The following is a 24,290-nucleotide window of genomic DNA, read 5'->3' as shown; positions in this document are numbered from 1 at the left end:
GTCAAAAGTGCATTTAAAAAAAATGGTGGGAGTTGTGATTCTTGGTAAGAACTAGAAAAATGTCTTGTCCCAAGAAAGACGTGGTCTGAAGGCTTCTACAGCTTCTGCGTTTTCCTTGAACGTCGTGCAGCCCTGGTTACCATGTGCTGGGAGAGGAGCTCGGACAGAGGGAGCTAAGTGGTCTCTTCATGAACATAAGGGGGAACGCATCCGGAGAGGAGGAACATTCCGGGCCTTTCCCCCACGGGAGGAAGCGACTCTGTGCTCACAGGGGCGAATGGGAACCAAATTGGGGACATTTCAAAGGATTTCTAGACGCCTTCATCTTTTTCAAGGGTTTAGTCATAACTGGCAGAATTGCGAAATCTTGGACTATAATAGAACGAAGACAAAACATGACTTTCAGGCGATAAATGACACCCTTTCATCTGCTTCCCACAGAAAATAAAGACCGAGGATCCGGAAATTAAAAGGCGGCGACAGAGGAATTGTCAGGAAGGGACAGATGGGTGAAGCATGACTCCGGGTCTTCACTGACCCTCGCCACAGTAACGGCTGCATTTGGACAAAGTCCTGGGCCGATGCCCATGTCGAAATATGTGAGGTGCTTTCACCACATGTACTTATGTCAGAAAATGAAATGGTAAAAATGAGTGGCCTACGCAACAAGTTGAAAGGAGGAAAAAAAAAAAGGAATGTGAAGAGAAATCTTATCTTTAAACTTCTTGGGGGACCAAGATCTTGACAGAGCTATGTCCAGATTCCCGCTGGCCAGTGTGGCTCAGTGTTGTGTGTCCACCCATGAACCAGGTTGCGGTTGGATTCCCGGCCAGGGCACAGGCCCGGGCTGCAGGCTCCATGCCCCGTGGGGGGATTCTCTCTGGTCATTGATGCGCCTCTCTTTCTCTCCCTTCCTCTCTGAGATCCATAAAAATATACATATAAAAAAAAGTCGCCCTAGCCGGTGTGGCTCAGTGGGTAGAGCACAGGCGCGCGGACTGAAGGATCCCGGGTTCTATTCAGGTCAAGGGCACAGGCCCAGGTTGCAGGCTCGATCCCCAGTGGGGGGCGTGCAGGAGGCAGCCTATCGATGATTCCCTCTCATCACTGATGCTTCTCTCTCTCTCCCTTCCTCACTGAAATCAATACAAATATATTTTTAAAAAACCACAAAAAAACAAAGTCACTGTTAGGACAGGGGGCCGGGAGGTGCAAGTCTTGGACGCTTGGAGAGGAGGAAAGGGTTGGAGACGTGGATGCGCTGGGGCCGTGTGCGCACGTCCTTGGCGAGGGGGGTCCCTGGCGAGGGGGGCGGAGGTGAGCTGGGGGTGGGGGGGTTAGAAGTCGATGGAGATGGACGCCTGCGCGGAGTCGTCGCGGCCGCGCGCGTAGATCTCGCAGGGCAGCTCCTCCATCACGCGGTCCTCGCGCGCCGGCTCGGGGCCCGGGCGCGCGGGCGGGAAGGCGCAGCGGGTCTTGGGGAAGGTGCTGTTGAAGGTCGTCATGGGCGGCGGCGGCGCGAAGTCGTTGCGGAAGGGCAGCTCCACGGCGGCCGCCAGGTCGGTCCTGCCCGGCTTGCCCGGCGCCGCCCCGCAGTGGTGCTCGTGCACGCAGCGCGAGGCGGAGGAGGCGCGGCGCAGCGGCCGGTAGCCGTCCAGCTCCTCGCCCAGCTCGCCCAGCTCGGCCGCCAGCTCCTTGTCGCGCAGCGAGAACAGCTCGTAGTGCGGCGGGTCGAACGCCTCCTGGAAGCCCGGCTTGTGGAAGGCCGCCTTGCAGGCCAGCACCTTCTTCCGCGGCTGCTTCACCTGCACCAGCACCGACACCACGAGCAGCACCAGCACCACGCCCGCCGCCACGCCGATGATGGTGCCGTGGGTCCGCGTCATCTGCTCGAAGAGGCCGGCCCTCTTCTTCTCTGCGGGAGAGACGCGTGCGGGCCCTCAGCGCGGGAAGGAGCCCGGCACCGGCCGCCCGCCCGCCCGCCCGCCCGCCCGGAGGCTCAGGGGTTGAGCGGCGACCCATGAACCAGGGGGTCAGGGTTCGATTCCCGGTCAGGGCACAGGCCGGGTTGCAGGCTCCATCCCCAGTGCGGGGCGTGCAGGAGGCAGTCGGTCCATAATTCTCTCTCTCCCTCTCCCCTCCTCTCTGAAATCAATACAAATATTTTAAAAACCTTAGTATTAAAAAAAAAAAAGGGAGCTTATCACAGACCAGGAAAGTGCTTTTAGGGGACGTTTGGGTCAAATACATACACCACAGATAATACAATTTAAAATTAGGGTTGTTTTCTTTTTTTTTAATTTAAAAAAATGTATTTTTACTGAATTCAGAGAGGAAGGGAGAGGAGAGGAGAGAGACACACACACATTAATGATGAGAATCATTGATGGGCTGCCTCCTGTACGCTCACTACGGGGGCTCGAGTCCGCAACCCGGGCATGTGCCCTTGACCGGACTCGAACCCGGGGCCCCTCAATTCACAGGCCGACGCTCTATCTACTGAGCCACATCAGCCAGGGCTTTTTTTTTTTAAAATTTTTAAAAAATTGGTTTTAGAGAAAGAGGAAGGGAGAGAGATAAAAACATTGATGAGAAAGAATCATTGATCAGCTGCCTCCTGCATGCCCCCTACTGGAGATGGAGCCCACAACCCAGGCATGTGCCCAGTGGGGGGCGTGCAGGAGGCAACTGATTGATCAATCTCTCTCTCCCCCTCTCTTCCTTCCTCTCTCTAAAAAGCAATAAACACCATTTAGTGGACGGCGATGGCCACTCCTCCCGGGAAGGCGGGCCCCCGCGCGGACTCACCTTTGCAGTGATTCTCGTCCCACGGGTACGCGCAGTTCTGAACGCCGTTACAGACCAGCGAGTTGTTGATGCACATGTTGCTGTGGCAGAAGAAGGTGCTGCCGGTGCAGGGAGCTGTGGGGCGAAAGGAAACGTTGCTAAGAACGCGAAGTACAGAGTGAGCGCATCCCCAGGGGTTGGCACTCGCTGCCGCTGCTACCGCGGAGGCCTTCCCGGGAAGAACCTCTGCACCCCACAGCCAGGCAGGCGGGCGGGCGGCGCTCCCCGCTGACCACATGCAAACTTCATTTATTTATTTTCTTTTCTCTTAATCCTCACCCGAGGGTACTTTTCCATTGATTTTTAGAGAGAGTGGAAGACAGAGAGAAACATCGATGAGAGAAACACATTCATTGGCTGCCTCTTGCATGCGCCCTGGCGGGGGGGAGGGGGGGGGCAGGCTGGGGAGGAGCCTGCAACTGAGGTACGTGACCTTGACTGGACCCTTCAGTCTGCGGGCCAGCACTCTATCCACTGAGCCACACCGGCCAGGGCTCAGCCCCACTTTCTTTTTTTTTATTTTTAGAATTTTAAGATCTGGTGCATTGAGCCTGTGAGTACCCCAGATTAATTTCAGAGAGGAAAGGACAGGGAGAGAGAGAGATAGAAACATCAATGATGGGAGAGAATCATTGATCGGCTGCCTCCTGCACACCCCCTACTGGGGATGGAGCCCGAAACCCAGGCATGTGCCCTTGACTGGAATTGAACCTGGGACCCTCCAGTCTGCAGGCCGACGCTCTATCCACTGAGCCAAACCAGCTAGGGCTCAGCCCCGCTTGTGATGATGCTGAAAGACGGCTGTCCTTCAACCACGCCCGCAGGGGGCCTGCAGGCTGCAGGTCACTGGAAATGGCATTATGGGCTTATTCTAACAAAAACCTCTCCCCAGCTTTCACACTGCCAGTCCTAGAAGTTCCTTGCCTAAACCCACAGCCGCCCTTACAGAGTGCGCGTGGGACTCGGGGCGGGGAGCCGTGGGCCCATTCTGACAGCCGGTCGGTTCCGGCACTTCCCGAGCTGGGCTATTCCCGTCTCGGCTGCGATCTCGGGTGGGCGGGTAGGGAGTGAGTCTCCGAGCAGAACTGGGCCCCGAGTATAAACGTCTCCTGGGCTCGGGCCACTCTCGCAGACGCAGGACGGCCAGACGAGGGCAGAGGCGGCACTGAGCCCCGATTAGCGACAGCACAGATCGCGCGGCTGGAGCGCTCCGTGTTTATCAGGAGCCTTCAAACCGGAACTTTTGTTTTTTTGTCTTTTTTCTAATCCTCACCTGAGGATATTTTTTGCATTGATTTCCAGAGAGTGGAAAGGAGGGGAGAGGGGGGAGGGAAAATAGAGAGAGAGAGAGAAACATTGATGTGAGAGAGACACATCGTCTGGTTGTCTGGTTGCCTCCCGCACGTGCCTCTACTGGAGCTGGGGAAACTGCCATCGGGGTACGTGCCCTTGACCTGGAATCGAACCTGCGACCCCTCGGTCTGTAGGTCGATGCTCTAACCACTGCGCAACCGGCTGGGCTGGCACTTTGGTTTTACAGACTTAGGGGATGCTTCGCCCCCACACGCCGTGCTCTGGAGGGGGGCGCCCTCCCCGTCCGCGGGGGAGCGCTGACCTGGGACATGGAACCGCCCGGGCAGCAGCCTCCGTGGAGTGTGTGGCTGTGATCCGGGTAAGGATTTCGCTGGAAGAGGCCCTTCGCCTGTGTCCTTATGAGATTGGTTCGAATGGAGACACCGTTAGTGTAGAGAGAGAAGATACTAGAACACAGCTACTCTACAGAGAGTGCGAGGGGAGGCTGCCGGATGGGCGGGGCCGGGACAGGGAGGTGAGGCGGGACAACGGTCATACTCCTCTTGCTCCCCAAAGAACAAATGACGGTAACCGTGATGTGGGCGGGGAAGGTGACACGGAGCGGAAACAGTCACAACTGAACCTGAATGGGTTACAGGCGCATCCTACAGCCTCGGGAAAGGGGGGCTGGCGAAGCGGGTCCACAGTTAGGCTATCACCGACCTGCTCCGCGGGGACGCATTTGCCGGGACGCGGGGAGCTGCTCGGAAAGCCCTTACGTTGTCCCGGGACTGAACGGTGAACTCCGGTGGGGAAGGGGAGCCAGGTTGTTTGTTGTTTTTATTTTTAAAAAAATATGTATTTTTATTGATTTCAGAGACGAAGGGAGAAATAGAACCAGCAATGAGGAGAGAGAATCATGGGCCGGCTGCCTCCTGCGCGCCCCCCACTGGGGATGGAGCCCGCCACCCGGGCCTGTGCCCTGATCGGCAATCGAACCGGAACCTCCTGGTTCATAGGTCGACGCTCAACCACCGAGCCAGGTTTTTACTGTGACGTAAGGAAGCAAGAGCTTAAACCGCCGTGGCTTATGGAAAGGGCCCAGGAGGCCAACGCGGGGACCCTGAGCGACAGTAACGTACTGCAGAGCCATGTGCTTTCCGTGCATCATGAGGACATTAATGGGGTGAAAATAAACAGCCATGAGTCCGCCCTGGATAAAAGCTGAGGAAGTGAGGAGGGGGACCAGCTCCCTCAGAGGGAACGGACAGTGACCTGGGGAAGGAAGGAGGCGGAGGGCCGCCCCAGGTGGACGCCACAGCGTGATGCTCGGGCAGAAACCGTGAGTGGCGCTGAGATCCCGGAGCTGAGATCCTGGGGCTCAAGGGTATTTGCGGCGCCTCCGGAGACGTGTTAGTCATCAGAGAGGAAAACAGTCAGCTCGTTGTCGAGGAGCCGGCAGACAGCCCTCTGGTGGGGATGGAAGTTCAGGCGAGGCAAACGCACAGGGGTGTCCTCCCTCCTCCTTTCCCTCCCTTCCTCCCTCCCTCCCAGGGGTGGAGCTCCGAGACAGGGATCTGGGTTTCTGCAGCATTTTTAAAATTTAAATATATTTTTTGTTGATTTCAGAGAGAAAGGGAGAGGGAGAGAGAGACAGAAACATCCACGATGAGAGCGAATCATGGATGGGTTGCCTCCTGCACCCCCCACACTGGGGATGGAGCCCACAACCCCGGCCTGTGCCCTGACCGGGAATCGAACCGTGACCTCCTGGTTCCTAGGTCGACGCTCAACCACTGAGCCACGCCGGCCGGGCCTGATCATCATTTTTAATTTTGAAAATCTCGAAAGGAGTCTCCCCTCTCTGCTCTCCCGACCGTGTGCTCACTACTTCCCGAGGCGGGCAGCACCTCCTGTATCGACACGGCCGCTTCACCCACACAGTCCGCTCCCTGAGAGGAGGGACTAAGACTCAGTTATTTCTACATCCTGTGAGCTGCCATGGGGACGCGCCATGCCCGGCCGGCGTGGCTCAGTGGTTGAGCATCGACCTACAAACCAGGAGGTCACGGTTCGATTCCCAGTCAGGGCACAGGCCCGGGTTGCAGGCTCGATCCCCAGTGTGGGGCGTGCAGGAGGCAGCCGGTCCGTGATTCTCTCTCATCATTGGTGTTTCTCTCTCTCTCTCTCCCTCTCCCTTCCTCTCTGAAATCAATAAAAATATATTTAAAAAAAGAAAAGAAAAGAAAAGAAAAGAAAAGAAAAGAAAAGCCGAAACCGGTTTGGCTCAGTGGATGGAGCGTCGGCCTGCGGACTGAAAGGTCCCAGGTTCGATTCCGGTCAAGGGCATGTACCTGGGTTACGGGCACATCCCCAGTAGGAGATGTGCAGGAGGCGGCTGATCGATGTTTCTAACTCTCTATCTCTCTCCCTTCCTCTTTGTAAAAAATCAGTAAAATATATTAAAAAAAAAAAAGAAAAAAGAAAAAAGAAAGGAGATGCTCAACGACTGTCCTGTGAATGAATGAAAACGATGCCAGCGACCTCACTCGACAGGGGCCGCTCACTTACGCTCCACGAAGGAGGTGAAGAGCATCCGGAACCTGCTGAGCCGGCTGCCCTCGTCCGCCCACATGCGGATCACCCCCACGCCGGTCTGGAGCATGACGTCGTTGGCCACCGTGCTGCAGAACTTGGCCTTGAGGTTCTCGATCGCACTGCTCCCGTCGTAGATGGCGACGAAGTTCCTCTTGCACTCGTTGGAATGCTCCATCTGGTAATCCAGGAACCGCAGGTAGATCTGTGACGGTCACACAAAGGGACACTCGGCTCTTACCAGGCCCCGGCGCCCCGGCCGGGTGGCTCGGCCGCTGAGAGCATCGCCCGACATCGCCAAGGCTGTGGGCTCGAGCCCTGGTCAGGGCACAGGCAAGAATCTACCAATGAGGGGATGAGAAGTGGAACAGGAAGTCGATGCTTCTCTCTCTCTCTTTTCTCTTTTAACAGAAATACACGTTACCTATCAGTTTAACTGTTGAAATTCCTAGAAGCGAAAAGCAGGAGTAGTTAGCCACCAACCTCCATCTGTCAGTTACTTAAAACCCCCTTCCCCGCGGAACTTTCCGGGGAAAGTCTGTGACTAGCCGGGTGGGGGTGGGCAGGGGGATGGGGGTGCGAACAGGGGCCTGAGATTTGCTGCGTTGGGGTTTGGCCTCACAACTCTGAGACCTGTGACAGGACACTCTAACTCCTTGTGATCCATTTTTCCGCACAAAACTTAAAGTTTTTTTTTAAATCCTCACCTGAGGATGTTTTAATTGATTTTAGAGAGAGAGAGAGGAAGGGAGGGGGAGAGAGAAAAACACACATCGATGTGAGAGAGAAACATCGATCGGTTGCCTCGAATACGTGCCCCAGCTGGGGATCAAACTAGCAACTTCGGTGTGTGCCCTGACTGAGAATCGACCCCCCAACCTTTTGGTGTACGGGGTGAAGCTCCAGCCACCTGAGCCACCCCGCCAGGGTCATCAAACTTTTTAAATGAATCTGTGAGCATCCTGATCAATACGTGCACTCTTGAATTAGGAATCCACAGACTTTAAGAATCGTAAAATAAGAGTCTTACTGCATATGTGTGCTACTCCTGAAATTGACACTGTTGCTTATCTAGCTAAGGCTGGTATCTCATAAGGCAGCGGTTCTCAACCTGTGGGTCGCGACCCCTCTGGCGGTCGAACGACCCTTTCACAGGGGTCGCCTAAGACCATCCTGCAGATCAGATATTTACATGACGATTCATAACAGTAGCAACATGACAGTGATGACATAGCAACGAAAATAATGTTATGGTTGGGTCACAGCATGAGGAGCTGTATTTAAAGGGCCAGAAGGTTGAGAACCACTGTCATAAGGGAACCAAAATAAAGTGGTAACATCGGTTTATGTAATCAGTAAGTGCTTGCACAAACCCAAACTGCACCTCACGGGAGGCGCCCTTACGGCCTCCCCGTGCCTCGCACGCAGCCGCACCTTGGCCCTCGGGGTGGCCCGGATGGTCCAGATGCAGTCCACCGCCTGGCCGGGCTTCGTCTTCTCCTCCTGCTCCACCTGGCTGGACCGCACGACGCCGTCGGCCCCCGAGAGCTCGAACTGGCAGTCTGGAAGGGAGAGAGGAGCACGTTCAACGGGAACGCGGGCGGATCAGAGGCGCCAGGAGGAAAAAGAGGCAGATACTAAACCTGGGATGGGGCTTAAAATACCTCCGAGGTAAGTAAAGTCTGGATCTGCAACAGAAAAGAGGAGACGTCAGTGGCATTTTGAGACAGTGGGGAGTCACCTACTATGGCGGACGCTACATTTAGTAACAGGCGCTACATTTAGTAACAGCTGCTACATTTAGTAACAGGCGCTACATTTAGTAACAGCTGCTACATTTAGTAACAGGCGCTACAGTAATAGATGCTACATTTAGTGACAGATGCTCCATTTAGAAACAGATGCTCCATTTAGTAACAGCTGCTACATTTAGTAACAGATGCTCCATTTAATAACAGATGCTACATTTAGTGACAGATGCTATATTTAGTAACAGATGCTACAGTAACAGATGCTACAGTAACAGATGGTACATTTAGTAACAGATGCTACGTGTAGTAACAGACGCTATATTTAATAACAGCTGCTACATTTAGTAACAGACGCTATACTTAGTAACAGCTGCTACATTTAGTAACAGACGCTATACTTAGTAACAGCTGCTACATTTAGTAACAGATGCTATATTTAGTAACAGATGCTACAGTAAGAGATGCTACAGTAACAGCTGCTACATTTAGTAACAGACGCTATACTTAGTAACAGCTGCCACATTTAGTAACAGTTTGAGAGAAAGCTTCCTGGTGGGACTAGAGACCACTGTTCCTTATGCGCATGTTCACCGAGAGCATCAATGTTTTCAGTGATAATGCACAGACTTAAAAACATATATATTTGTATTGATGTCAGAGAGGAAGGGAGAGGGAGAGAGACACGTCCATGATGGGAGAGAATCGCGGACCGGCTGCCTCCTGCACGCCCCACGCTGGGGATGGAGCCCGCGACCCGGGCCTGCGCCCTGACCGGGAATCGAACTGCGACTTTGTGACAATCACAGAGCCACATAGGTCAGGCTTCATTTTTATCAAGTAACAAATTTCTGGCACGAAACCTAGTGGAACCAGAGACCGCACACTTGCGGCACCGCGTTGCCCGGTCACCGTGTCAGCTCGTGGCTCCTGGCAGACGGCGGGTGACCCGTATCCCCGTGTCCCCAGCGGGAACTGGCGCACGTTCGCGGCGGACAGGGCTCTGCGGTCCTAGTGTTAACCCGACTGAGTGGGCGCAGTTCTAGCCGACGGAGGCCCACGGCGGGGAGGCCTCCCGGGGGGAAAACCGGCTCGTTACCTGGAATAAACGAGTACTTTGCTCGGAATCCCATTCCTTCCAGTTCTTCGTCGGAACTGAACTTGACCCACATGAAGCGCCCCGTGGATCGGATCAGCGGAGGGCTCTTCACGCCGCAGAACCGGTTGATGAGCGGAGAGAAGCCGAAGGGCCCGTCGCGAACCTCCAGGTGGTCAAAGCGGCATTCGAACGAGGGCTCGATGTAGAAGTGCTCGTCGAAGGCCAGCTCGATCCTTTGCCGGGGTGCCGCTGGGAGGAGAGAGCGCGCCAGTCAGGGCCACGCGCGCGCCAGAGCAGGGCTGTCCTCGCTCTAGTGCAGGGATGGCGAACCTATGACACCCGTGTCTGGGGTGACACGCGAACTCATTTTTTTGGTTGATTTTTCTTTGTTAAATGGCATTTAAATGTATAAAATAAATATCAAAAATATAAGTTTGTTTTACTATGGTTGCAAAGATCAAAAAATGTCTATATGTGACACGGCCCCAGAGTGAAGTTAGGGTTTTTCAAAATGCTGACACGCCGAGCTCAAAAGGTTCGCCATCACTGGCCTAGTGGGACAGGCCGCGAGGGGCGTAAGGAGAACGTTACACATAAAATTCACAGTGTTCATTTCACCGGACAGCGATGCTGCTTGGGGGCGGCGGGACCCTCCCCCTGGGCCTCCGCTGCCGAGGAAACGAGTGAGAGGCGGGCAGCTGACTAAAACCAGAGGCCAAGTAAAGGGAGAGTCGAGAAGCTAACGTCTGGTTCACGACTACAATGCACCATGAACAGAAACTCGGGATGAACGGCCAGTGGATCCGAGGACATGAGCGGCACGAAGCTTGGTAAGGGAGGCATTTCTCAGCCACACGGGGCAGCTGGCTGCACGGCGCTGTCTTAGAGATTCCAACTTCCTGTCATTGCAACTGTTGCCTTGGTGATGTGTTCCGCGTTCAGGAATATGTATGCATTACTGGAGTTCAGTTCAGATACGTGTTGAATTTTGTTCAAAAAAATTTTTAAATATATTTTATTGATGATTCTTTACAGAGAGGAAGGGAGAGGGATAGAGAGTTAGAAACATAGATGAGAGCGAAACATCGATCAGCTGCCTCCTGGGGGATGTGCCTGCAACCAAGGTACATGCCCTTGCCCGGAATCGAACCTGGGACCCTTCAGTCTGCAGACCGATGCTCTATCCCAGTGGTTCTCAACCTTCCTAAGGCCGCGACCCTTTAAGACAGTTCCTCATGTGGTGGTGACCCCCAACCATAAAATTATTTTCGTTGCTACTTCATAACTGTAATTTTGCTACTGTTATGAATCGTCATGTAAATATCTGATATGCAGGATGTATTTTCATTGTTACAAATTGAACATAATTAAAGGATAGTGATTAATCACAAAAACAATATGTAATTATATATGTGTTTTCCGATGGTCTTAGGCGACCCCTGTGAAAGGGTCGTGACCCACAGGTTGAGAACCGCTGCTCTATCCACTGAGCCAAACTGGTTAGGACTCAAATTTTTTAAAACAGGGCATTTTAGCCAATGGATTTAGTTTTACCAGAAAAGTGAAAAGTCTCTGGCCGCTGTATTTCGTGGATAGACCGTTGGCCTGTGGACTGAAGCGTCCCGGGTTCGATTCTGCTCAAGGCCATGTACCTCGGTTGCAGGCTCCTCCCTCCTCCCCAGCCCGGGCCCTGGTCAGGGAGTGTGCAGGAGGCAACCAATCGACATGTTTCTCTCACATCGATGTTTCTCTCTGTCTTTCCCTCTTTCATCCACTCTTCCTAAAAATCAATGGAAAAATATCCTCAGGTGAGAATTAAAAAAAAAAAAAAGAAGAAAAGTAAAAAGGCCCTGAATAAAAAGATAGAAATCGGGCAAATACCTTCCAAAACGTAGATGCACTCCTTGTTGGGCGGGTACGGTTCGGGGTAACTCGGTGAAGCGAAGTGGCCTCCATTGCTGGTTCGAACCCAGATGCCGCAATGGGTGCCAGCCACAGCCCTGACCCCAATGTTCTGTCCATCTGACGGGAACAGAGGTCAGAGCAGCCGGCACAGCAAGAGGGCGCCTCCTCTCCCGCCCCACTGCCCGCCGGCACCCACACCCTGGCCCTTCCAGGCAGCGCCCACCAGCACCGCCCACGGCCCGGGCCCAGGGGCTCCGAGGGAGACGCCGGAAATGAGTCTAACGGGGAAACGGACGCTGACTTCCGCCTGGCGATAAAACGCGAGCCCCAAGTAACGGTCGGGTGGATGCGGGGCGAGCCAGGCCGCTGGGGACGCCGTGTGTCCCGTGTCTCCGGGCTACGCTTGCCGCCGACAATAGACTCTGGCTGCCTGCGGCTCAGCCCGTGAAACCCAGGCTGAGGGCTAGAGGGAGCCCGAGGTCATGGGCACAGCCCGAGGGAGGACGGAAGGGGTCCCCACGGGCTGCGATCCTTCCAGGTGAGCCCCCCACCATCCGTTCAGGGGAGGGGCCCCTGAGCACCTTACCTGGGGGCTTCTGGGCCACGGCGATCCCCTCCACCACCAGCACCGTGATCAGCAGCACTGGAGGGAGGACAGAGGAGACGCGTTAAAACGTCGGACCTATGTCATGTTTCGCTCAGTTTATGAGGGAGATCAGATGATGAAAGAGGAACGAAAACCATTGTTTCTTACATTTGCTCTCAAGATTTAAAAATTAAAAATTTTTTTTTATTAAGCCCAGCTGGCGTGGCTCTGTGCTTGAGCATTGACTTATGAACCAGGAGGTCACCGTTCGATTCCCGGTCAGGGCACAGGCCCGGGTTGTGGGCTCGATCCCCAGTGTGGGGCGTGCAGGAGGCAGCCGATCCATGATTCTCTCTCATCATGGATGTTTCTCTCTCCCTCGCCCTTCCTCTCTGAAACCAATAAAAATTTCTTTTTTTTAAATAAAAATATTTTCTTAAATATATTTTTATTGATTTCAGAGGGGAAGGGAGAGGGGGAGAGAGGTAGAAACATCAACGATGAGAGAGAATCTTTGATCGGCTGCCTCCTGCACGCCCCACACTGGGGATAAAGCCCAAAACCAGGACACGTGTCCTGACCAGGAATCGAACCACCACCTCCTGGTTCATCATGTGTCTTGTTCAGCCACTGAGCCACACTGGCCAGCGGGAATCTGCTGCTGATGGACACAGCTGTCAATATCTTGATCCCACAAGAAGTTTAAAGATAAGTTTTCTCTTCACATTCCTTTTCATTTTTTTCCTTTCAATTTGTTGCGTAGGCCAGTCATTTTTACCATTTGATTTTCTTGCATAAATACATGTGGTGAAAGCACCGCACGTATTTCGACATGGGCCTCGGCCCAGGACTTTGTGCAAATGCGGCCGTTACTGTGGCGAGTGTCAGTGAAGATCCGGGCTGCGCTTTGCTGGGTTCAGGGTTTTTAAGGGCGAGATGATATGTTCCAATGAACTACCCGACACTGAAGACAACCCAAGCACAAGATGCCTGGCAATGTGCTCGGGTACCCGAGCCCTGAGATTACACGGCGTGGAAAGCGTGTTTTAATTTATGATGCGTTCAAAGAACACATACTTGTTTTTTCTTTTTACAAGTTTTGCTGACCCTGATTATTCCCGTAGGCACTTCAGTCCATCCCCAGGAGCTCCAGGCTTTATGGCTAGCTCCGCACCGAAGCACGCCAGCAAAAATTCAACGAGATGATCGGACGTGAGGGAACATTCCTAACGAAGGCGGAAGGAAGGGGGCAGCAGTCTCCCAGAATCAGCGCAAGGCGCCTATGGCTGTGTCGCACGAAGCCGACAAAGGCTAGCGTAGGAGAAAATGAAGCTCTTTCTTTCTCCCCGTGTTGAACGTTTCTGAGGCTCAATCAACAACGAGTTACTTTATGTTTGGAAGAGCCTTTTATTGACTTTTAAAAAACATGTTTTAAGTGATTTTCAGAGAGAGGGAGGGAGAGGGAGAGAAACATCAATGAGGAGAGAGAATCACTGATTGGCTGCCTCCTGCACGCCCCCTATTGGGATGGACCTGTAACTGGGGCATAAGCCCTGACCAGCTCGACACTCAGCCACCGAGCCACGCCGGCCGGCTCAGCTGCGTCTTCATAGATCAAAACGGAACTATTAGAAAGGGAGCCTAAGAAAACAACCCCATTTACAGGTGCATAAAAAGCACAAACAACACACACACACACACACACACACACACACACACACACACACACCAAACCAACCAACCGAACAAAAACAAAAAGAAACTGAAGCCCTGGCCGGTGTGGCTCAGTGGATAGAGTATCGGCCTGGGGACTGAGGAGTCCCGGGTTCGATTCCGGTTGGGGGCATGTACCTGGGTTGCGGGCACATCCCCAGTGGGGGGTGTGCAGGAGGCGGCTGATCGATGCTTCTCTCTCATCGATGTTTCTAACTCTCTATCCCTCTCCCTTCCTCTCTGTGAAAAATCAATAAAATATATTTTAAAAAAAAGAAAACAGAAAGAAACTGAAGAAGATACAGCTGAGTGGGAGCATGTGCGGTGTTCACGGGTAGGAAGACTCGACATCATCAAATGTCCACACGGCCCACAGCGACTATAGATCCACCGCCATGCCTATCAAGACACCAATGGCGCATTTCACAGAACTGGAACAAATATTCCAAAAGCGGACGTGGAGCCCCAGGAGCCCCCGGACAGCCACAGCAATCCTGAGATAAAAGAACGCAGGTGGAGGCATCACACTACCTGGTACCAAACAGCCCGGCACTGGCATCAAATCAGTAGATCAAGCGGACAGAATAGGGGGCCCAGGAATAAAGCCATGCCTTCATGCTCGAATTAATACTCGACAAAGGCGGCAAGAACACACAATGGGGTAACGATGGTCTATTCAATCGATGCTGTTGTGATAATTGGACACGAGAATAAACTCAAAATAGATTAGACTTCAGTACTAGACTTGAAACCAGAAAAATCCTAGAAGAAAATATAGGCAGTAAAATTTCTTGTAGCAATATATATATGTATTCTTTTCTGATACATCTCCTCGGGCCAGGGAAACAAAAGGAAGAATAAACACACGGGACTACATCAAACTAAAAAGCTTTTGCACAGCAAAGGAAACCATCAACACAATGAAAAGACAAGCCCCTCATGGGAGAACATATTCGCCAGTGACACATCTGATAAAGGTTTAATGTCCAAAATGTATACAGAACTTACACAACTCAACACCAAACCCCACAAAACCAAACAACCCAACAACAGACGGGCAAAGGGCCTGAATAGACCCTTCTCCAAAGAGGACCTACAGGTGCCAAGAGACATGAAAAGACAACGCCACGAATCACCAGAGAGATGAAAATTAAAACCACGATGAGGTACCACCGCTCCCGTCGGAGTGGCGACCATCAGTAAGTGAACAAACGACAAGTGCTGGCGAGGACGTGGAGAGAGGGAGCCCTGTGCCCTGCTGGCGGGATGCAGACAGGTGCAGCCATGGTGGAAAGCAGCCTGGAGTTTCCTCAGCAAATTCAAAATGGAACTGCCTCATGACCCAGCGATCCCACTGCTGGGAACACATCCGAAGATACCCGAGACACTGATGGGAAAGAATCTATGCCCCCTGTGTTCACTGCAGCCTTATCTACAACAGCCAAGGTTTGGAGGCAGCCCAGGTGCCCGTCCGTAGGTGAGTGGATAAAACAGCTGTGGTACGGTTACAGGAGGAATACTACTCGGCCATAAAAAAGAAGGAAATCTTATTCCCCTTTGCGACAGCGTGGAGGGACCCGGAGGGCCTTATGCTGAGTGACATAAGCCAGGCAGAGAAAGACCAGCACCATGTGATCTCACTCACGTGAAACCTAATGAACAAAATAGAAACAGACTCATAGGGACAGAGAACTGGCAGCTGTCAGATCAGAGTAGGATGTGGGGCTGGGCAGAAAAGGTGAAGGGATTAAGCAAAGCAACTCCCCCCACCCCCCCAAAAACAACAAAACACCAAACTCACAGACAGACAGGGGTATGCTGATCGGCAGAGGGGAAGGGGCTGGGGGGCGGAAAGAAAGTAAAAGGGGGTAAGGAGCGATGGAAGGAGACCTGTCTTGGGGCGGGGACACACAACACAACACAACACACAGAGGACGTTATACAGACTGTACATCTGAAACCGATATAACTGTATTAAACGGTGTCACCCCAATGAATTAAAGAGAAAGACACAGCTTTTCAGTACTGAACTTATTTCTGCCTTGTTTGCTTTCTCAGACATGAGGCTGAAGAATAACGGACAGGGGCTGGCATTTGTCACAGTCTCACATAAGACTTTTTCCGACCTAGTGCCAAGGGATACTTACGTTTCATCACATCGCAAATCTAGCCCCAGCCTACAGGCTCCACCGTAACGAAGGTGATGGAATTCTGCGGCCGCGTGCAGAATGAATAAGGACTGTGAAACGGTGAGTTACGACCCCGATATAATAGCTCACGAGACGACGACGCTTCACGCTGACCAACGGTCAAACGCTGTAAGCCTGGAGCGACCGCAGACAACTCAAAGCGCATCGCTGAGCTGTAACCATCGGGCGAAGGGTGAGACAGCCCAGAGCTGATCTTTCTGTTCTCGCTGCTGAAAGCGGAACAGAGAGAAGCCATGGCCTCTGGAAGAGATGACCTTCCACCCAGAAGCCCACTCAGAAAGGCCAGATGGATTTGTTGTGGCAGAAACTGACCACAAGGTTCCTGGCCAGGCTCTGGGTAGGTGATGCCTATAATTATGCAAACGTCCACCAACTGTTTCCCGTTAGCACCTCTGCCGCTGAAGCAATCCCCTCGCAGGAGGCTGCCAAGATACTTCCTCGCCTCCTGCACGTTGTATTTTGGAAAGAGCAAAACAAAACCTTCCTTTCCAAGCCACGGCTCGGTAACCGAGGAGTGACGGGTGGGGAAGGCTACGGAGCAGCGCTCCCAATTTAACAGAACGGATGGCAGCACCGGAGGGACGCCAATCCTTTTAATTTTTAAATTTAAAGGACCCCATTTTTGCATAGGTAACACATGCACTTGGTTTTAAAAAAATCAGGAGTAGGGACAAGGGACGCCTTCCTTCCCTTCCCGGTGGTCTGTTCTCCTCCGAGGCCCGGAAATACGGCTTATTCGGTCCTGGTTTCAGAGGCAACTTTGTACCACGGTCTCCCCCGATCTCTACACATGCATCTTATTCGAACGCACATCCATCTAACCTAATGCACACCCACTTACTCTGATGCACACACATTTTACTCTCGCTTCTCCGTGCCCGCAGGTTCCCTTCTCAGAATCCACTTTTTAAAAAATCTCCCGAACCTCTCCAGACCGCTGTCTCCATCCCCATCTCCACAGCGGCAGGCGCATCGCCTGCAGGAGCCCTAACAGCCTGCTCTCGGGCGGGCGGGCGAGGGGCCTGCAGCCGCCGCCAGCGAGGCTGGGCGCGTGCAAACCGTGCGGCTCGCTCGGGGCACCGGCACCGGAGGAAAGCCGGGTACGACGCTGTGCTCCCCTGTGTTCCCCGTAGCTCACGGTCGCCATCCGGACGGAAGGAATCCTTTCCTGAAAGGCAGCAGCGGAACGCACCGGCCAGAGGGGGCAGTGCGCACCCACGCGCCAGGCGCGGGCGCCCCCCCCCCCCCCCCATCCTCCCGCCTCCGGGAGCCCCGGGCGATCCTGTCCTCCAAGCCCGGTCTCTGCAAGTTCTGCCTGCGAGGCTGTGCAGCAAACCAGGGACTGGCCGCGGGACCAGCACAGGGACTGTCAGCAGGAGACAACCCGCCGCCACCGGGCGCCGGGAGAGCCCCGAGCAGCCGGCACCCCACTCTGCACGGAGCTTCTGAAAAGAGCAGAACAAAACCTTCATGCCCGAGCCGCGGCTACGGAGTCGAGGAGGGGCGGGTGGGAGAAACCACGGGACTCAGGCCAGCGTCTGGGGCTGTGAGAGTGAGGGCGCCCTAGGCACTGGCCGGAAGGTCCCGGTCACCCGAGCAGGAACCGGGCCCCGAGCACACAGCCCGGCAGGTCAGCGCTTTGCGTCCAGTGACCGAAACCTCGGCGGCTGGCGAGCTCGGGCAGAGCCGGGGCAGAATGCGTGTCCCGCTCAGGCTGAAACGCAGGCTCACACGGCGTTTGCGGATAAGACGGAGGAGGGAAAGTGTCGGCATGGAGGGGGAGCAGCACCCCAAACACCAAGGCACCGATACATGCCACTCTCCACGCCTTCCCCGATTAGAGAGAGCGCGAGAGAGGAAGGAAGGAAGAGAGAGAGAGGGAGAGCGCGCATTCCAGAATGTGGCAAATGCCGAGCTATTCGGCGGCACCCCCATCATCAGGGGAAGCCCGCGCGGTGGGCTGTTCTCCCCCGAGGACTGCAAACGGGGTTCATTCGGTGCGAGTTTCAGCGGCAACTTTGTATCGCGGTCCCGGCGACCTCCGCTCACGCGTCTGAATGGGAAACGCCCCCAGCCCCGAGGCGGAGCGGCCGCCCGGGGGGTTCCGGGCCCCGACCCAGCGGAGCGCGGCCGCGGCGGCAGGCGGAGCCCGGGTCCGGGCGGCGCGGGGCCGGGCCGAGCCGAGCCGAGCGGGTGGCGGGGCCGCAGTGGTGCCGCAGCCTCCGGCCGCTGCAGGTGGGACCCGGCCGGGCGCGCAGGCCGTGCGCCCCCCGCGGGTCGTGCAGACCGGCCGCGGCCGTTCGCGTGCACCGACTGGGTCTTCACCTGTCGGGGGAGCCCGGCCTGCGCCGCACGGACGCGAACCCCACAACTTCGTGGAGCGACGCCCGCCGCTCGGTGCTGCGTGTCCCCCGTCCCCCGGCCCGGAGCCCCGCGCGCCGCCCGCAGACAAAGGCGCGCGGGCGCCGGAGGGACGCCGCCCGGCCTCGGCCCGCAGGGGGCGCCGTGCCCCGCGGCCCCCGCGCTTACCTTTGAGGATCGAGCCGAGCTGCTCCAGGGCCATGTTCCCGGCGGCGCGCGGGGCCGGGCGGCGGCGAGGCGCCGGCGCTCACGGCCCGGCTGGTAGGCGGCCCCGCGCCGAGCCCATCGCGGCCACCAGGCGGCCTCCCCGCGGGCTGCGCTCAGGTCCCGCGGCGCGCCATCCCCGCGCCCCGCGCCGGCCCCAGCCCCCCATACGGGCGCCGCCTCCGGCCTCCCCACGCCCCGTCCCATCGACCGGCCCGGAGCCCAGCGGCGCGGGCGAGAGGGACAGCCCCGGTGCGGCCCCGCTCCAGTGGCGGCAGGCGCGGGGAGCCCGGCTCATTTAAGCGCAGAGCGTGAGCGCCGTGTGCCGGCCGCCGCCTGCGCGCAGGTCCCGCCCCTCCCGCCCCGCCCGCCCGCGCCCCTCGCCCTCGCGGCCAATCGCCCCCGGAGGGCGGCGCCTTCGACCCGCGGGGCCCGATGGGCTGGGTCCCGGGGTCCTGGGGTCCTGGGGTCCCGGGGTCCCGGGGTCTCGGGGTCCTGGGGTCGCCGTCCCCACCCGGGATGGGTCGGAACCGTCGCCGCGGGAGGCCGGCGCCCTGGGGGAGCGGCACCGACTCCTCGGCCTCCTGGGACCGCAGTTCAAGGTCAAAGCTGCCCGGCTCAGCCCCGCTTCCCCACCCGCCGGGGCCCAGGGCCCTCACGCGTCACCCGCCCTTCGGCGCCGGGTGGTTGGCCTGACCCGCGGGAACGTCTCCAGCGCGTCCTGACCGCTTCCTCGGTTGCCAGGCACCGGACCAAGCGCTTGCGTTTGAGCTTTAACCCTCAGTCTCGCCGCGGTAGGTGCCGCGGAGGCTGGGGAATCGGAGGCCCGAGAGGGGGCTGTGTGCACAGCCGGGCGGCGAGGGAGGGAGGGAGGGAGGGAGGGAGGGCGGGCTGGGGACCCGACACCTGCCCCAGACCTGCCCTCCCAGCCGCGGAGCCAGGCTCCTGGGTCGCTTGACTCCGCTGATCCAAAGCTCCAGCTCTGCCAGCTGCTGTGTTGGGTGTGAAGGGCCGGCTGCATGGCTCCGTGGTAATCTGATCACCTACTTGTTTATTTGTTCTTCCCCATCCCCCTCCCCCCACTCCATCCACATGTGAGCTCTTGGCCCGCCAGCGAGCACTGACCTATGTGACCCAGGATGTCACGGTGCCATTCCCGGTCAGGGCACAGGCCCGGGTTGCTGGCTCAACCCCCAGTGTGGGGCGTGCAGGAGGCAGCCGATCAGTGATTCCCTCTCATCATTGATGTTTCTCTCTCTCCCTCTCCCTTCCTCTCTGACATCAATAAAAATAATATTTTTAAAAAATGTATAAAGTTGCTTGCAGGCAGGGAGGCTCGCACATGCACTCAGCACTTACTGTTAGCCACGTTCCGGAGGCAACGATAGCTGCTGGGAGCATCCCTGCCCCGATAAGCAACATCTGCCTGCGCTGACACACAGTAGGACCTCCAGCGTATCTGTCCGGCCAGGTCTCATTAGGGACATGTCAGGCACCTGCAGGAAGCCTCCCAGGTTGTCAAGAACGCTCTTTCCTTCTTCTCTCCCTCCGAGAGGCAGAGGAGCGAGTGTCCACAGGGTTTGCTAGTGAACATACTTGACCCCAGTAAGCGCCAAGGCAGCGGTTCTCAACCTGTGGGTCGCGACCCCTTTGGCGGTCGAACGACCCTTTCACAGGGGTCGCCTAAGACCATCCTGCATATCAGATATTTACATGACGATTTAGAACAGTAGCAACATTACAGTTATGAAGTAGCAACAAAAATATGGTTGGGTCCCCACATGAGGAACTGTATTTAAAGGGCCAGAAGATTGAGAACCACTGCACCAAGGTCTCCAGCCCATGGCCGTACCCAAGGAGGGGTCCCAGGGGCATGTGTGGGCTCACGCCCATCACCCGCCATCACACCGAGATGGCACGTTTACAAGCCCGTTCCACAGACACAATCCAGGGCCCCCGGGAAGACCAGCACGCACGGAGAGTCGGCTCTGAGCACAGACGCGGGTGGGCAGCGGGACTTGGGAGGAAGGCGCCGTCTCTGCTTCTGCAACACGACAGGTTCCACATGCACAGTGGCCGAGGGACCAAGGGAAGGGAGAAGGTATGTGTGATGTCATCCGTGGAGGGGTGACACGCTCAGAGGGGAAGGGCTGGCAGTGGTGAGTGGCGAGTGGAGAGGGGAGGAGGGGAAGAGGGGAGCGTCCGTCTGGGGGAGGGTTGTGCTGGGAGGCAGTGGTTACAGGGGTCGGAGGTGGGCTTTGGCCAGGGAGACCCTGCTGGACCGACAGGCAGCGGAGTCCGCTCTTGACTGAGGAGGCCAGAGGCACAGGTTTTCACAGGGGAAGGTCCAGTGGCAGCGAGTTCAGGCTGTAACAGGAGAGGTGAAAGCAACCATAGTAATTTATTTAAAAAAAATATGTTTATCGATGTCAGAGAGGGAGGGAGAGGAGGAGAGAGAAACATCCATGATGAGAGAGAATCATGGGTCGGCTGCCTCCTGCATGCCCCACACTGGGGATGGAGCCTGCAACCTGGGCCTGTGCCCTGATAGGGAATCGAACCGTGACCTCCTGGTTCAGAGGTCGACGCTCACCCACTGAGCCGCCCACCGTAGTCATTTAACAAGCACACGCACAGCACGTGTTCATTCAGCCTCGCAGCTCTTACTGGTGGTGCCACCGTGATGGAACCTCAGCGGGCTCGTCTCTGGCTGGGGAGTAGCCCCCCCTGAGGAGGGGCTGGCTGGGGAGCAGCCCCCGGGGAGGGACTGTGGGGAGCAGCCCCCGGGGAGGGACTGTGGGGAGCAGCCCCCGGGGAGGGACTGTGGGGAGCAGCCCCCCGGGGAGGGACTGTGGGGAGCAGCCCCCGGGGAGGGACTGTGGGGAGTAGCCCCCGGGGAGGGGCTGGAGCTCCCTGGGGATGCCTTTCACATGGACTGTGCGAGGGCAGCAGCGTGTGGAGTGGAGTTTGCAGGAAGGAGGGGAAGCACAGACTGTGGCTGAGACTGCGGAGAGGCCATATGCTCCCGAAGCGAGAGGCGAGCCCTGCGCATGCCTCTCAGCCGGGGGCTCTGGATCCAGGTGCCTTTTCCCGGAAGCCCACCAGGAGCGCCCGGTCTGTCCCCGCTTACCTGCCAGCGCCCAGCACGGGCTCCTGGCCTCCTGCCCGCTCTTCCTGGCACAGGCCTAGCCTCTGCGGCTCCTCCCAGAGTCCCTCCCCCCAGCCTCTCCTGCGGCCCCAGGACGGCCGTCTGCTCCAGTGATTGTTGCTTAAACCTGTTTACTCGCAGCCAAAGCGCAGGCTGGTTCAGGGGTACAACATGAAGCCATCATGTTAACGTGGGAAGTCCTTTCCCTTAGCGTTTCCCACCCGTGGATGCCTGGTTAAAACAAATCAGAGGGGGTTGACTGCGGTCACTTCCCACACAGGTGAAAATACGTGTGTAGCTGCTGTAGTTTAGTTGTCCCTGCTCTTTTTTTAAAATATATTTTTATTGATTTCAGAGAGAGGAAGAGAGAAGAATCAATGATAAGAGTAATTGATCGGCTGCCTCCTGCACACCCACTACTGGGGATCCAGCCCCCAACCCGGGCATGTACCCTTGCCCGGAATCGAACCCGGGACTCTTCAGTCCCCAGGCCAACTCTATCCATTGAGCCAAACCCGCTAGGGCATAGGGAGGAGTAATTTTAAATTCGAAAGTATGACTGTTGCTCTCAGATTTTCAATCCGAGTTTAGATGTCCCAAGTGGCATATAAAATGTTCCCTTTTCTTTTCCTTCATAGAGGCTCCTGGGGCAGCCTGTCACCAATGATTGGTAAGTGTGGGAGCATACCGGCCCAGCCTTATTAAAAAAAATATTTTTATTGATTTCAGAGAGGAAGGGAGAGGGAGGGAAACATCAACGAATCATGGATCGGCTGCCTTCTGTAGGCCCTCCCCACTGGGGATGGAGCTCGCAACCCAGGCATGTGCCCTGACTGGGAATTGAACCGTGACCTCCGGGTTCATAGGTTGATGCTCACCCACTGAGCCACGCCGGCCGGGCAAGGCGCGGCCCTCTAACCTAGCTTGCGACCGGTTAGGAGACGGGAGCGCATCCTATCTGGAAACTCACTGTTGGCTCGTTTGAGGCCTCCAGTGAGAATGCCCGGCTGTTGGACACAAGGCCAGTTTCAGCTGCTTTTTCGAGTCGCTCTAGCGTGTGTGAGGGTTCCCATTGACTGGCTTTGCTCCTTCTTGGAGGTCTTCTGAAGGGCAGAAGGAAAATTATTTTTTAAAACATGGACTAAAACTCGTTCTCTTGCAGTGACTGTCAGACCCACTGGGCCCGTGTAAACCAGAGGTTCATGATGGACTCGCGTGGTCCTGCGTTTCCTGATCTCGCAACACGCGGCTCTGTGCTTCCCTGCGGGAGGCGGCTACCCGTGCAGCCCCGCTCCTGTTCTCTGTGCCGGTGAGAACCTGCCTGTGGGTGCTCTTCCCAGGTGTGTGGGTGCTCCATGTGGCGAGGGTGCCTGCCTCGGTCTCTCCAGTAACGGGTCCCGCCTTTCCTCGGCGAGAGGGGGGAGGGGAGGGCAGTGTGTGTAGAAGCTGTGAGCTTTCTGCCCGAGGCTCAGGAGGGAGAACCGTTTTGGGATCCCGCTTTTGAAAAGGCATCACGGTTTTTTGGGGGTAGATGGGGCCATAGAAAGGGTGGGTCCACAAACGGCGTGCTAACGGCCCAGCCGCTTCCTGCTCCAGGATCATCGCTTAGACCAGGGGTGGGCAAACTTTTTGACTCGAGGGCCACAATGGGTTCTTAAACGACCGGAGGGCGGGAACAAAAGCATGGATGGAGTGCTTGTGTGAACTAATATAAATTCAAAGTAAACATCATTACATAAAAGGGTACGGTCTTTTTTTTTTTTTTAGTTTTATTCATTTCAAACGGGCCCGGATCCGGCCCGCGGGCCATAGTTTGCCCACGGCTGGCTTAGACTCACGGACATGCCTGGCGAGGACTCAGGCCGGAAGGTTTATTGGGAAGACGCGCTAACATGCTTAGACACAAAGAGCCGCGCAGACACGGTCTCGGGGACCCGCAGGGAAAACACCATGAGGGCAAAAGTGACTGTTCTCAGGGGACTTTCCGTTTCAGAGCCGCCGCATGTCCACTTCACAGCAGACAATGTGGGGGCTGCTCCGTGAGCTCCCCACGCTCGGATCTGAGCCTGCGGGGACTCAGGCGAGGTGGCGCCCACGGAAGTTCGCACTGACGTGGTGTCGGGAGGTGAGCCTGGGCTCCCCCAAGCGCCGGAGAACTCGACCATGGCCGTGGCCTCCGGTGCGCCCGCAGCGGCTCCGTCCGGAAACCCACACTCTGCATGGGGAGGGGTGAAGTTTCAGGGCCGTCCGTTGGTGGAGGGCACCGCCATCTCTGTAGTTAATATGAGCACACACCCTCTGTAAGACAGCAGCCACCGGGAGCTCAGCTTTTCCGCATGTGATTCCTGATGCCTGGAAATAAGATTCTGGGAGTCTGTGCGTTTTGATGTCAGTGTGGACGTCTAAGGATAGTGCCCAACATAGCAATGACCCTGACCGCTCACGCTGTGCTGGGCGCTGCGCTCCCGGCAGATGCCCTGTCCCATCAGACGCTCCCGGGGGCCCACTGACCAGCGCCCGGCCCACTGATGACCAAGGAGACGGCTCCGGGGCTAGGCATCGGCCATGTTCCCACCGCCTG

General features: G+C 56.1%; 1 protein-coding gene and 1 long non-coding RNA gene across 4 annotated transcripts; one reads left to right on the top strand and one right to left on the bottom strand.

The window, feature by feature from the left end:
* Nucleotides 1-1,079: 1,079 nt before the first annotated feature.
* Nucleotides 1,080-18,729, bottom strand: NETO2 (neuropilin and tolloid like 2). Of its 2 annotated transcripts, none has more exons than XM_036346706.1 (9): nt 18,526-18,729; nt 12,074-12,130; nt 11,464-11,604; nt 9,583-9,831; nt 8,379-8,423; nt 8,170-8,297; nt 6,712-6,940; nt 2,809-2,922; nt 1,080-1,915 (listed from the first exon to the last, which is right to left on the bottom strand). In XM_036346706.1, exons 1-9 carry the CDS (start codon nt 18,557-18,559, stop codon nt 1,338-1,340), a joined length of 1,575 nt encoding a protein of 524 aa, XP_036202599.1. In that variant the 5' UTR covers nt 18,560-18,729; the 3' UTR covers nt 1,080-1,337. The 2 variants fall into 2 exon arrangements, with proteins under 2 accessions (XP_036202599.1, XP_036202600.1); XM_036346707.1 differs by having other exon boundaries at nt 8,400-8,423.
* Nucleotides 18,730-19,007: 278 nt separating this feature from the next.
* LOC118674640 lies at nt 19,008-22,996 on the top strand. 2 transcript variants are annotated; one of them, XR_004973687.1, is made up of 4 exons: nt 19,008-19,355; nt 20,502-20,662; nt 22,348-22,379; nt 22,872-22,996. It is a non-coding gene; the product is annotated as an uncharacterized LOC118674640 (long non-coding RNA). The 2 variants fall into 2 exon arrangements; XR_004973688.1 differs by lacking the exon at nt 20,502-20,662.
* Nucleotides 22,997-24,290: the final 1,294 nt, after the last annotated feature.

Source organism: Myotis myotis, unplaced genomic scaffold (genome assembly GCF_014108235.1).
Source record: "Myotis myotis isolate mMyoMyo1 unplaced genomic scaffold, mMyoMyo1.p scaffold_m19_p_19, whole genome shotgun sequence".
Classification (NCBI taxonomy): domain Eukaryota; kingdom Metazoa; phylum Chordata; class Mammalia; order Chiroptera; family Vespertilionidae; genus Myotis; species Myotis myotis.
Note: the sequence above shows the minus strand (reverse complement) of the source record. Positions and strands in the feature narration are given on the sequence as shown.

Bases quoted from the DNA above. Each gene is read 5' to 3' on its own strand.
- NETO2 (XM_036346706.1), bottom strand. From the start codon at position 18,559: ATGGCCCTGGAGCAGCTCGGCTCGATCCTCAAAG. The intron at 11,605-12,073 runs GTAAGGTGCTCA...TGTTCCCGTCAG, and splicing joins CGTGGCCCAGAAGCCCCCAG to ATGGACAGAACATTGGGGTC. The intron at 8,298-8,378 runs GTTTAGTATCTG...TCTCCCTTCCAG, and splicing joins TATTTTAAGCCCCATCCCAG to ACTGCCAGTTCGAGCTCTCG.